The sequence below is a fragment of the Balaenoptera musculus genome, chromosome 4, assembly GCF_009873245.2.
Source record: "Balaenoptera musculus isolate JJ_BM4_2016_0621 chromosome 4, mBalMus1.pri.v3, whole genome shotgun sequence".
NCBI classification, from domain to species: Eukaryota; Metazoa; Chordata; class Mammalia; order Artiodactyla; family Balaenopteridae; genus Balaenoptera; species Balaenoptera musculus.
Window position 1 is genome coordinate 92,326,395 of NC_045788.1, and position 14,641 is coordinate 92,341,035.

The 14,641-nt window shown below is 35.4% G+C and overlaps 1 protein-coding gene across 3 annotated transcripts in view; it reads right to left on the reverse strand.

Annotated features, from left to right (window-relative positions):
- Positions 1-14,641, reverse strand: part of ALCAM (activated leukocyte cell adhesion molecule) — a 200,648-nt gene that overhangs the window by 58,309 nt on the left and 127,698 nt on the right. For all 3 annotated transcript variants that reach the window (XM_036850390.1, XM_036850389.1, XM_036850392.1), the window contains exon 2: positions 953-1,053. In XM_036850390.1, the coding sequence (XP_036706285.1) occupies positions 953-1,053 (101 nt within the window). The remainder of the gene's footprint in view (positions 1-952; positions 1,054-14,641) is intronic.

Consider the following 14,641-nt stretch of genomic DNA (forward strand, 5'->3'; position numbering starts at 1 on the left):
GTGATTGGATTTGAAGCAATTTAGAAGTGTAAGATGCTTTCACGAATATATCAACCAATTAATTCTGCTTTTTTTACATGTGTAAGAATAATACATAATAAAAATCTATGCCCAAAGTCAAAAAAAATTATTGGACCATCAAATCCTTTTCCTATTCAAATACCTTTTAACATTTCATGGACCTAGGGAAAATTTGCCAGTTGTGTTCAATGAAACATATGTCCTCTTTTTAAGCTTGCAAATCATTGTGAGTCTCTGTGATTTAGCAATGGGAAATTGTGCCACACAGACACCTTTTGTTCATCTTGGTAATGAAATTGAGATTATTTTATCAAAGTTACCTAGCCTTTCCACATCACCTACCAGGATATCTACCCTTCATTTCCAGACCCATCGGTACCTTGATACCTGAGAAAATATGATTTTGCTATCTGCAAAAAATGAATAAAATCAGCATAAAAGGACCTACCACTTCGACTGAGTTCTAAGACCAAGTACCAGTAACAGGCTTCTAATACGGATGACTAATTTTCAGTGAACATTTGAATGCTCTGGCTTCTGGTGCATCTTGCCTTTGCAGTAACCACACCAAACAAAACATGAGTGTGTAGAAAAAGGCTGCCATCTTCCACTAAGCTCTGTCCTATACTCCACTGATTTTACCCTGGAACTCTGCCTTTTCTTCTGCCTCAGACACTTCAGGGTGAATCTTTCAGACTAATTTGAGCTAAGAATTACCTGTTTATTGGCTTTATTTTAAAATAGCATTTGTTATGTAAGACTTAGGAATTATTCTTTTGACATATTCGACTCATTAATTTCATCCTTTTACATTTATACCCACAGCTGAATATTGCCATTACGTTAATTTGAAAGTCACATTTACTCACAGAAGGAATTTTCTTTCAAAAACTAGAGGCAATTAACCAAGTCCAAGGTAGGTCACACTTACATATTTCCATTTGCCAAACATGAGATTCTGAGGTACACTGAGTCGGCAAGGCATGACAATGGTATCTCCATATGCTGAGTTTACAGTATACCATCCAAGACCTTTAGAAAAAAAGGAACACGAGAGAGAAGAGTTTAAATGTTTTCTTGAAATAAAGTAAATAACTTCAGTTCAAGATGCATGTCTTAATGAAGGTTATGTATTATAATTTTATCTTAAATGACATACAACAAAGTATGTAGTTAGAACATATTTCCTATAAATATCAATAGCTCTTATTTAGCTACTAAGCCTTCAAATGTCACACAGTTCAAATCTATAAACCTCTCAGTTTTAGCGAGGAATAGATAAGTAGTATATGCCAAAGGAACAGTGTGGAATCTGAGGGTTTCTTTTCACCTTCACTGTATTTCATAAGAAAAAACTTCACTATATTTCATAGAAATGTGGCACTATACAAAGAGATTATCATGCTTAAAATTCTCAAAACTAGCTTTAAATATGTTTGTGTTTTTCATTTGAAAATATTGTTAAGTTTAAATTCAAAAAATTTTAAAAACTATTAAAAACTAAGAACTAATACATATAAGACCACAACTGAATCTTAAATATAAGTGGCAAAATGAGCATGAAAATGGCCTGCTTTACAGTAGCAATGGTTAAAATACTAGTTTTCATTTCAATTATATATAAAATATTAACAGGAAAAGAATTTGTAAGGAATTCCCTGGCGCTCCAGTGGTTAGGACTCCACGCTTTCACTACTGAGGGCGCGGGTTCAATCCTTGGTTGGGGAACTAAGAACCTGCAAACTGCGTGGCAGCCAAAAAAAAAAAGTATTTGTAGTATGAGATTTCTTCATGAAGTGATTACACTGCTTTTTGGGTAGACAATCTAATTTAAGCAATAGTTTGCTACTAAGGTACAGAAAACTTCCTGGTCTTATTTAATTCTTTATTGAAAAGAATGTGATGCTCAATAATTAAATTATCAACAATACCCACATTTTTGCATACGTATGTAACATACTATTCAAATCTGTATATATTTATGAAGTTTAAAGAAACATAGGCATTTAACTTGGCAATTGTATAGTACTTAGGAAATATATCAGATCTTTTTACCTTATTTTGTTTACAACTATCTTTAAAGTTAGATACATTTGCAATTAAATACCTATTAAGATATGTCATAATTGGATACAGAGTGTGACAGGGCTAACTTTATTTTAAACTGAAAAGAAAAAGAAATGATATTTTGTCCACCAGGTGGTGCTAAAGTGCAAAGCTAAGGCAATTTACAACACATGAATAAGACCATCTTACGACTTTCTGAAGAAACAAGACAGGGTGGATACTATCTTTCTCTGTTACCCATCAATCACAACATATAAAAATTTCATATAGGGATAAAAATCATTAACCTTAGTAAAGAAAGAAAAGGTAATAAAATTCCTATTTTAAAATTCTGTCAACTGAGGAAGCTACTTTCCTTTAAAGCAATTTTCTCCAGTGAACAAAAGCATTACAAAGAACACAAATTTCACGTAAATATACTGCACAACTACTTTCCAGCATTTTTAACATTGTTAAAATAAAGAATACAAAGTATAAGCCATGAGAATGTGTTTTTAACTTGCTATTAGAGACAAAATTTTACTAAAATTTTTATTACATTCTGTTTTATAATGAAAAATTACCGGGTGGGAGGGAGGGAGACGCAAGAGGGAAGAGATATGGGGATAGGTGTATATGTATAACTGATTCACTTTGTTATAAAGCAGAAACTAACACACCATTGTAAAGCAATTATACTCCAATAAAGATGTTTAAAAAAAATTACAATTTTCCAAATTTTTAATTGTTTAGTGTCAACCATACTTCCTTTTTACTATAAATCATTGAAGAGCATAAGACTATAAGGTCTCTTCAGCCTTGTTAAAATAAAAAATTCTTAGGATTTAGATATGTGGTGGCAGACAGGCAAAGTGATGACAGTTAAGAAATTGCTTTATTTCTCAATAGAGTACTTGTTTTCTACATTGGATATTAAATATGGAACTTGTATCATGTATTTTAGAATCTGTTCATGCAGGTTTGCCAAACCATGGAAACCATTTTGTGCTTTAATATTTTGGTTCTTTCATCAATATATAGCAAGACACTTGAATATGTAATGACTCTAAGATAATGTGAATCTCTTCCTTAAATTATGGCAAGACACGCACCTCTAATTATCTCCTATAATTATAAAAACACACCTTTCGACAACTGCCAGTGCTCCCATGGTTGGTCAAGGAGTGAAAACAGTTTACACAGCTTAGGTACCAATGAGGTGAATCCCTTGCTAGGTACAGGGAAACAAATTCCTTTTCCAAAAAATTTAATGCTTTGCTCTTTCGTACAGACCATTTTTCTTTCCTCTTCTCTATAGAACTTTAATATACACCAAATTTTATAATTCTATATTTTATAATTGATTTAAAAATTTAAAAATTTTATAATTTTTATAATTGATTTTAAAGCTGTATGAATTTCAAGTACATAATGTATTAGCATGATGAAAGCACAATCACAGCAGGAAGAGGACCATATATATATATATATATATATTTTTTTTAACATCTTTATTGGAGTATAATTGCTTTACAATGGTGTGTTAGTTTCTGCTTTATAACAAAGTGAATTAGCTATACATATACATATGTTCCCATATCTCGTCCCTCTAGCGTCTCCCTCCCTCCCACCCTCCCTACCCCACCCCTCTAGGTGGTCACAAAGCACCCACCGAGGTGATCTCTCTGTGCTATGCGGCTGCTTCCCACTAGCTATCTATTTTACGTTTGGTAGTGTATATATGTCCATGCCACTCTCTCACTTTGTCACAGCTTACCCTTCCCCCTCTCCATATCCTCAAGTCCATTCTCTAGTAGGTCTGTGTCTTTATTCCCGTCTTGCCCCTAGGTTCTTCATGACCATTTTTTTTTTCTTAGATTCCATATATATGTGTTAGCATACGGTATTTGTTTTTCTCTTTCTGACTTACTTCACTCTGTATGACAGACTCTAGGTCCATCCACTTCACTACAAATAACTCAATTTCGTTTCTTTTTTATGGCTGAGTAATATTCCATTGTATATATGTGCCACATCTTCTTTATCCATTCATCTGCAGATGGACACTTAGGTTGTTTCCATGTCAGGGCTATTGTAAATAGAGCTGCAGTGAACATTGTGGTACATGACTCTTTTTGAATTATGGTTTCCTCAGGGTATATGCCCGGTAGTGGGATGGCTGGGTCGTATGGTAGTTCCATTTTTAGTTTTTCAAGGAACCTCCATACTGTTCTCCATAGTGGCTGTATCAATTTACATTCCCACCAACAGTGCAAGAGGGTTCCCTTTTCTCCACACCCTCTCCAGCATTTATTGTTTGTAGATTTTTTGATGATGGCCGTTCTGACTGGTGTGAGGTGATACCTCACTGTAGTTTTGATTTTCATTTCTCTAATGATTAGTGATGTTGAGCATTCTTTCATGTGTTTGTTGGCAATCTGTATATCTCCTTTGGAGAAATGCCTATTTAGGTCTTCTGCCCATTTTTGGATTGCGTTGTTTGTTTTTTTGATATTGAGCTGCCTTGTAAATTTTGGAGATTAATCCTTTGTCAGTTGCTTCATTTGCAAATATTTTCTCCCATTCTGAGGTTTGTCTTTTCGCCTTGTTTATGGTTTCCTTTGCTGTGCAAAAGCTTTTAAGTTTCATTAGGTCCCATTTGTTTATTTGTGTTTTTATTTCCATTTCTCTAGGAGCTGGGTCAAAAAGGATCTTGTTGTGATTTATGTCATAGAGTGTTCTGCCTATGTTTTCCTCTAAGAGTTTGATAGTGTCTGGCCTTACATTTAGGTCTTTGATCCATTTTGAGTTTATTTTTGTGTATGGTGTTAGGGAGGGTTCTAATTTCATACTTTTACATGTACCTGTCCAGTTTTCCCAGCACCACTTATTGAAGAGGCTGTCTTTTCTCCTCTGTATATTCTTGTCCCCTTTATCAAAGATAAGGTGACCATATGTGCATGGGTTTATCTCTGGGATATCTATCCTGTTCCATTGATCTATCTTTCTGTTTTTGTGCCAGTCCCATACTGTCTTGATTACTTTAGCTTTGTAGTATAGTCTGAAGTCTGGGAGCCTGATTCCTCCAGCTCCGCTTTTCTTTCTCAAGATTGCTTTGGCTATTCGGGGTCTTTTGTGTTTCCATACAAATTGTGAAATTTTTTGTTCTAGTTCTGTGAAAAATGCCAGTGGTAGTTTGATAGGGATTGCATTGAATCTGTAGATTGTTTTGCGTAGTAGAGTCATTTTCACAATATTGATTCTTCCAATCCAAGAGCATGGTATATCTCTCCTTCTAATTGTACCATCTTTAATTTCCTTCATCAGTGTCTTATAATTTTCTGCATACAGGTCTTTTGTCTCCTTAGGTAGGTTTATTCCTAGGTATTTTATTCTTTTTGTTGCAATGGTAAATGGGAATGTTTCCATAATTTCTCTTTCAGATTTTTCATCATTAGTGTATAGGAATGCAAGAGATTTCTGTGCATTAATTTTGTATCCTGCTACTTTACCAAATTCATTGATTAGCTCTAGTAGTTTTCTACTAGCATCTTTAGGATTCTCTATGTATAGTATCAAGTCATCTGCAAACAGTGACAGTTTTACTTCTTTTCCGATTTGGATTCCTTTTATTTCTTTTTCTTCTCTGATTACTGTAGCTAAAACTTCCAAAACTATGCTTGCTGAATAATAGTGGTGAGAGTGGGCAACCTTGTCTTGTTCCTGATCTTAGTGGAAATGGTTTTAGTTTTTCACCATTTAGGATGATGTTGGCTGTGGGTTTGTCATATATGCCCTTTATTATGTTGAGGAAAGTTCCCTCTATGCCTACTTTCTGCAGGGTTTTTATCATAAATGGGTGTTGAATTTTGTTGAAAGCTTTCTCTGCATCGATTGAGATGATCATATGGTTTTTCTCCTTCAGTTTGTTAATATGGTGTATCACATTGATTGATTTGCATATATTGAAGAATCCTTGCATTCCTGGGATAAACCCCACTTGATCATGGTGTATGATCCTTTTAATGTGCAGTTGGATTCTGTTTGCTAGTATTTTGTTGAGGATTTGTGCATCTATGTTCATCAGTGATATTGGCCTGTGGTTTTCTTTATTTGTGACATCTTTGTCTGGTTTTGGCATCAGGGTGATGGTGGCCTCGTAGAATGAGTTTGCGAGTGTTCCTCCCTCTGCTATATTTAGGAAGAGTTTGAGAAGGGTAGGTGTTAGCTCTTCTCTAAATGTTTGACAGAATTTGCCTGTGAAGCCATCTGGTCCTGGGCTTTTGTTTGTTGGAAGATTTTTAATCACAGTTTCAATTTCAGTGCTTGTGATTGGTCTGTTCACATTTTCCAATTCTTCCTGGTTCAGTCTTGGAAGGTTGTGCATTTCTAAAAATTTAGGACCATATATTTTTAATCACTGTATCCCAGGGACAATGTCTGGCATTTACTGGGCATCTAATAAGATGATTTTTCATTTGAATCTTGTTCCATCCGTTCCATTTTGGTTATCAAATTAACATCTTTAAAAACCAGGGAGGAGTTGACAACACTGGAACTTTGAGAATTCTTTTTCTTACCAAATACTGCAAAGGCTGTCATATACTGTCTTCGATGTGTAAGGAACATGGATTTGGGCTTGGATGGCACTCTCTTACTTGAAGAGAAACAAACACAAAGCCAACATTCTTATGAGTTTATGGATTAAACTACAGGATAGAACATTTCTCCCTTCCCTTTCAAGAGAAATTAAGGATTGTTTGTGCTATGTGATCTGCAAATGACACTAAGAAGTGACTTTTTCCTTACTTGTGATGACCACAAAGCAAAGAGTTGTTTTTAAAAGTATTTGCAAATTCATGGATTGAGTCTTGCAGTGACAGCTCGATATCCAAAATTAGCCAGGACAGGACTCTTAAGAGCACAGCAAATGTAAGGGAAATAGATCTGACAAGAATGAGGGCAGTAGGTAAAAGGGCAATAGTTACAGATAGAAGCCCTGGTCCACAGACTGAGGGCAGAATGCATGATAATCATTTGCATTATCACTTGTGGCATTAGGAGCCACAGTCATGATGATTTTAGAAATAATTTTCAAGTTTGTTATAATCATCAACTTTCCTCTTCGGGTAAGAGTATAAGGGTTCCAGGTTCATCTGATAGAAAGACTAAGGCTTACACATGTGGGAGGGCTAATATCTCTAACCCCCTAGGGATAAAGTAGCTAAAAAGACTACTGTGATTTGGTGATGAATTAGCATCCTGATTTCTAGAGACGTCTCAGTCTTTGAGATGAAGTGCCAGGGAGACCCAAAGCACCTGTCAACACAAATAATTCTGTTTATACTTTTCATAGAAGCAAGAGATTTTTATCTTTGAATTGCCAAGTCTGAATTAAATTTAGCTTACTAGAATTCCCCTGCAATTATCTCCCTGTAATATCAGTTGGTTAAATTATTCATGGTTTTGTAGCATAGAGATTATTGGATACAATTGCAAATATAGAATGCCTATGATGTCCTTCCTCAAAGAGGCAAAATATAAAATATAGAAGGAAATGTGTGTGTGCACAAGGGTGTGAATTTCTGTGCTATACATGTTATGTCTATGTGTATATGCATATGTCATAAGATACTTTAACCTGGGCTAAATAAATCACCTTTCGTATTAAATGTGTTTTAAAATTTTAACATAGTGTTATGAATTATTATTATCACTGTTGCTATCAAAATGTCCTGACATAAAGTAAAACATAAATACGTTTGGTAGTGTATATATGTCAATGCTATTCTCTCACTTTGTCCCACCTTCCCCTTCCCCGTCCCCTGTAAAATAGATAGCTAGTGGGAAGCAGCCACATAGCACAGAGAGATCAGCTCGGTGCTTTGTGACCACCTAGAGGGGTGGGATAGGGAGGGTGGGAGGGAGATGCAAGAGGGAGGGGACATGGGGATATATGTATACATATAGCTGATTCACTTCGTTATAGAGCAGAAACTAACAACATTGTAAAGCAACTATACTCCAATAAAGATGTTTAAAAAAAAAAACATGTTGGGCTTCCCTGGTGGCGCAGTGGTTGAGAATCTGCCTGCCAATTCAGGGGACACGGGTTCGAGCCCTGGTCTGGGAAGATCCCACATGCCGCGGAGCAACTGGGCCCGTGAGCCACAATTACTGAGCCTGCGCGTCTGGAGCCTGTGCTCCGCAACAAGAGAGGCCGCGATGGTGAGAGGCTCGTGCACCGCAATGAAGAGTGGACCCCGCTCGCCGCAACTAGAGAAAGCCCTCGCACAGAAACGAAGACCTAACACAGCCAAAAATAAATAAATATTTTTTTTTAAAAAAAATACGTGTTATATTTGAGAAGCGGCGTGTAATAATTTAATGATTCTTATGAAGAATTATTAGCTAAAGATAAAGAACAATAGAACCTAGAAAGGCTACATAGGAGAATTCAGTGGGAATAAAATGAGATACGCATAGCATAAGAAAAATCTCTTGACCAAATAATTCTCACATGTAGAATTCTCAGGCAAGTGATCATAAAGTACAAGATAATTATAGTTATGCATTTTATATAGCAAATAATTTAAAGAGGCACTGAAACAGACTGGCAGCCTTTTGAAGTTAGGTGAACACTTTATATTTCTAATTAAAATAATAAAACTGTAATAATTTTGCCAATATTGATGAGAATTTCTTTTTCTGTATAAAGTAATTCTTAAGGACTATCAAGGTCAGGGTAATCATTCTCTTTGCATTGCTGACAACTAGACATTTGAGTTGAGGTCACTTAAACATCAGAATCTGCTACCACATTTCAAGCAGAAGTACAGCAAAAAATATAGAATAATATAGGACCAGAATTCATCAGAGTCTATTTTACATGCTGTAATTTAGCATGGTTAATTATTTTTTATTGCACTGATACTTTAAAAGCATCATCATCCTTAAAAGCTTTTTTTTTTTTAGCTCTCTATCCCTGTTAGGTGCCATAGAAGGGTTAATCACATTATAATTGGCTCAGAGGTTACAACATAAAAACTAAATTCCAGTTCTACAGAAATTTTAGAGATATATTTGTGCAAATGAATTGTTGGGGAGGAAGTGGGTAAAAATGAGAGTTATCCTTAGAAATTACTTTCATATTTATTTGACTGATTTTGACAGATAAACATGCTAGTGTCCCTATTTGCTCTATTAATGAATTAAGATATGTACAACTCTAATTAAAACATGTAAAACATGTCGTGTTTCTCAGTCTCATTACTATTAACATTTTGGGCTGAATAAATCTTGATTGTGGGGGGCTGTCCTATGCACGTTTGGCAATATCCCTGTCTCTGCCCATTGGATGCCAGTAGCACCTTCTCCTCATTATGACAACAAGAAAATCCTCAGACATGACAAATGTCCCCTGGGAGGCAAAACTGCCCCCTGAAATTCCATCTACTTGAGAACTACTGATTTAGACCTTCACTCATTTAATAAAACTGTGGTTTCCAATAAAGGGATCATTGTTGTAAAATAGAATCTTAGTGTAGGACTAAATAATCACTGAATATGAATGAAGGGATGGAGGAAGCAATGGCACATAGTAACATTGGTTATTATCAAATTTGTTTTCCTCACAGAAACATATTATATTAAACTATAATAGGAGGATTGATTTCTAACTTTGAAATATTGGGATCCAATCCAATCCAAGAAATTACAAAAAATATACTGTTTTAGCAAATCTACTTCATGTACTATAATCAAGCACAAATTATACCTACTATATATGCTTTCTAAAGTGTACATATCATGTATATTTTATTTGATATGATAAAATATCATAGTTCTACTGATAGAGAATAAAGCTGATGCCTTTTTTTTTTTTTTAATTAATTTATTTATTTATTTTTGGCTGTGTTGGGTCTTTGTTTCTGTGCGAGGGCTTTCTTTGGTTGTGGCGAGCGGGGGCCACTCTTCATCGCGGTGCGCGGGCCTCTCACTGTCGCGGCCTCTCTTGTTGCGGAGCACAGGCTCCAGACGCGCAGGCTCAGTAGTTGTGGCTCACGGGCCCAGTTGCTCCGAGGCATGTGGGATCTTCCCAGACCAGGGCTCGAACCCGTGTCCCCTGCATTGGCGGGCAGATTCTCAACCACTGCGCCACCAGGGAAGCCCTGATGCCTTTAAAGAGTCTTCCAAACCTGATTTTATAATTCAATGACACAAAGTTATCTTATCTCATAATTCCTCCCATAAATTTATTATATGAAACAAGTTTAAAATTTTTGTCAAGGTCGTGTAATATATAACAAGATTTGTGTGTGTGTGTGTGTGTGTGTGTGTGTGTGTGTGTGGTACAAGGGCCTATAATTCCCAAGTAACTTGGAATGCATGGCAGGTGGGAGAAGACATCTGAGGGAATCTAATGTCATTTTGAGAAATACAGAAAACAGTTATTCTACTCCCTTTTTCATTTTCAATTTCTCTTCATAAACTTGGGTACTTGGGGGCCAAGTTGGGTTTTTGCTGAATAAGAGGTAGGAATACATTTGTTCAAACTTTACTTTCTACCTTGCCTTTCACAAGTGTCATATATTATAATGTAGGTATAATTGTGTAATGCCTACATATAAGAAAAAGAGTAATTCTTCTTTTCTCTTTCTCTCATCAGTTCCTATAATTTTATAAATGCATTATATTATATCTTTTAGATAAATGTTATTCCGCTGTGGAATAACATTTCGATGGAAAAAGACATCTTACCAAATTATTATTGCTAGTACTCAGGAATATGTTTTAATATATGTGTTCTTTATATTACTTCCAAGTTTTGCATGTTACTTGGAAGTGCTCAAAATATTTATCTTTTTAGTGATGTATAGGTCAATGTAATAATCCATATTATGCCATAGAAGGGAGATCTATAAAAACAATACAATTTAAAAAATACAGTACCAGTATTTGCTGTGCTGAAAATTATCTTCTCAATTTTCCACATGCCGCATTATACTCTAAGCATAGAATGATCTATGAGGTTGGATAAGTTACAATTCTTCTCAATTAGTTTAGGCTTTACCCCATCTCTGCTTCATTTTTTATCATTGTTCCTTGGGACCATCTGCTCTGCCTGAATTCCTACATATCCTTCAAGGCCTATCTCAAAAATCATCTATTTATACATTCAAACATGCATCAAGTATTTACTGAACACCTATTATAGGCAGAGTGCTAGATGTTCTTTGTGGGGGAAATATATAAATAAGATACTGAGGCCTACTCCTGAAGGAACATGATGCAATTTGTATGAGCTGCTTATTAGGTAGAGAAAGTGGTATGGCAAAGCAGAGAAGGGAATCCCAGCAAAAAGCTTGAGGGTATTGGTTTAGGATTCTTGGAGGAAATTTCATCTGATCTGAACTGAATTTCTATAAATGGGAAGATGAGAACTACTTCACCAGTCTGTCATAGCCAGGGACCAACCAGGCAGAGGCACTGAATGATACTTGGTTTTCTCTCTTATGGCAAACTCCATTTTTTGTTTTTAACATCTTTATTGGAGTATAATTGCTTTACAATGGTGTGTTAGTTTCTGCTTTATAACAAAGTGAATTAGCTATACATATACATATATCCCCATATCTCCTCCCTCTTGCATCTCCCTCACACCCTCCCTATCCCACCCCTCTAGGTGGTCACAAAGCACCCACAGAGGTGATCTCTCTGTGCTATGTGGCTGCTTCCCACTAGCTATCTATTTTACATTCGGTAGTGTATATATGTCAATGCCACTCTCACTTCGTCCCAGCTTACCCTTCCCCCTCCCCATGTCCTCAAGTCCATCTCTACGTCTGCGTCTTTATTCCTGTCCTGCCCCTAGTTCCTTTAAAACCATTTTTTAAAAAATTCCATATATATATGTTAGTATATGGTATTTGTTTTCCTCTTTCTGACTTACTTCACTCTGTATGACAGACTCTAGGTCCATCCACTTCACTACAAATAACTCAATTTCGTTTCTTTTTATGGCTGAGTAATATTCCATTGTATATATGTGCCACATCTTCTTTATCCATTCATCTGCAGATGGACACTTAGGTTGTTTCCATGTCAGGGCTATTGTAAATAGAGCTGCAATGAACATTGTGGTACATGACTCTTTTTGAATTATGGTTTTCTCAGGGTATATGCCCAGTAGTGGGATTGCTGGGTCGTATGGTAGTTCCATTTTTAGTTTTTCAAGGAACCTCCATACTGTTCTCCATAGTGGCTGTATCAATTTACATTCCCACCAACAGTGCAAGAGGGTTCCCTTTTCTCCACACCCTCTCCAGCATTTATTGTTTGTAGATTTTTTGATGATGGCCGTTCTGACTGGTGTGAGGTGATACCTCACTGTAGTTTTGATTTTCATTTCTCTAATGATTAGTGATGTTGAGCATTCTTTCATGTGTTTGTTGGCAATCTGTATATCTCCTTTGGAGAAATGCCTATTTAGGTCTTCTGCCCATTTTTGGATTGCGTTGTTTGTTTTTTTGATATTGAGCTGCTTGTAAATTTTGGAGATTAATCCTTTGTCAGTTGTTTCATTTGCAAATATTTTCTCCCATTCTGAGGTTTGTCTTTTCGCCTTGTTTATGGTTTCCTTTGCTGTGCAAAAGCTTTTAAGTTTCATTAGGTCCCATTTGTTTATTTGTGTTTTTATTTCCATTTCTCTAGGAGCTGGGTCAAAAAGGATCTTGCTGTGATTTATGTCATAGAGTGTTCTGCCTATGTTTTCCTCTAAGAGTTTGATAGTGTCTGGCCTTACATTTAGGTCTTTGATCCATTTTGAGTTTATTTTTGTGTATGGTGTTAGGGAGTGTTCTAATTTCATACTTTTTTTTTTTTTTTTTTTAATTTCATACTTTTATATGTACCTGTCCAGTTTTCCCAGCACCACTTATTGAAGAGGCTGTGTTTTTTCTGTTGTATATTCTTGCTACCTTTAACAAAAATAAGGTGACCATATGTGCATGGGTTTATCTCTGGGCTTTCTATCCTGTTTCACTGATCTATATTTCTGTCTTTGTGCCAGTCCCATACTGTCTTGATTACTTTAGCTTTGTAGTATAGTCTGAAGTCTGGGAGCCTGATTCCTCCAGCTCCATTTTTCTTTCTCAAGATTGCTGTGGCTATTCGGGGTCTTTTGTGTTTCCATATAAATTGTGAATTTTTTTGTTCTAGTTCTGTGAAAAATGCCATTGGTAGTTTTCCATTTTTTATTATAGTAATTTCTACAGATTAGATCTCTGATATTCATAAGGAACATGTCCTAAGACTGGCAGTTTTCCCAAATTCATAAATGCACATAAAATTTTCCTAATAAAATGCAATAAACTGTAACACCTTTTTACTTTTTCTTTACTTTCATCATCAACACTAGCATTGGATTCAATTTGGGGTCACTTTTAAATTATAAGCAAAAACTTTATTTAGAAATGATTTAAAAGTAACAGAAATGATTTAATTTGTGGACACTTATTTTTATTTTTTGAGAAATGCCTCGTGAATTTTATTTTATTTTATTTATTTATTTTTTAAACATCTTTATTGAAGTATAATTGCTTTACAATGGTGTGTTATTATGTTTCTTGAAGAAATTCCACTTCTGGTTTTCCATCGGAATGCTATCAGTGTACATTTACGGTCACTCAAAAGTGTCATTATATGTATTGAATATGCTTTGCACAATAGGTTGTTTAGGAGCTGATATGTGGCAGTGGCTAAGTCAGTGGGACCTTCTTTTCAGAGATGGGAAACTATTTCTAGCCTGTTAATGAGGCTGTCGTTGAGATTTACTAAAATAGCCAGGTGACTGGTTTAAAACAACTAGAAAGCAGAATATAGAGTTAGAAAGATAACCTGGAATTCTCTTCCCTCAGAAATAAAAGTGGTAAAGATAACAGGTGAAACCCCTTCCTAACAAAAATCCCAAAAAATAGCCCATTGGTAATAAATGGATATTTTAACCCATGAGTTTGTAAATATTTAAGATCAATAAATAAATGGTCTTTAAAAAAAAAAACACCATTGTAAAGCAGAAACTAACACACCTCGTGAATTTTAAATCAGCAAATGTACAGATTTTACTGTGCTTGTTAGAATTTCTTAACTTAGGATCCATGAATGGACATTAGGGCATCTATGAACCCTCTAAGTTATTTTAAAAACTCCCATATTGTGGTACACTGAAACATCTGTTTTTAAAGAAAGAGAATTCAAAGCTTTCATCAGGTTGTCAAAGGTAACCTTGAATTAAAAAATAAAATGTTTAAGTTTCATTCTAAATTGAAGAGAAGTTGTGGAAGTACAATTTGATGGTATCTATCAAGTTTTAAAATGCTAATATCCTTTGATCCAGTAATTCTACCACTGAGACTCTATCCTACAATAAGTTTCTGCACAAGTGCACGACTGTATATAAAGATAATGGCAGTATTTTGAATACTAAAAAACTGGAGGAACCTAAATGTTCATTAATACAAAAATATAAACTAGAGTGTGTATCCACACAATGCTCTACACGAACCCACTGAAA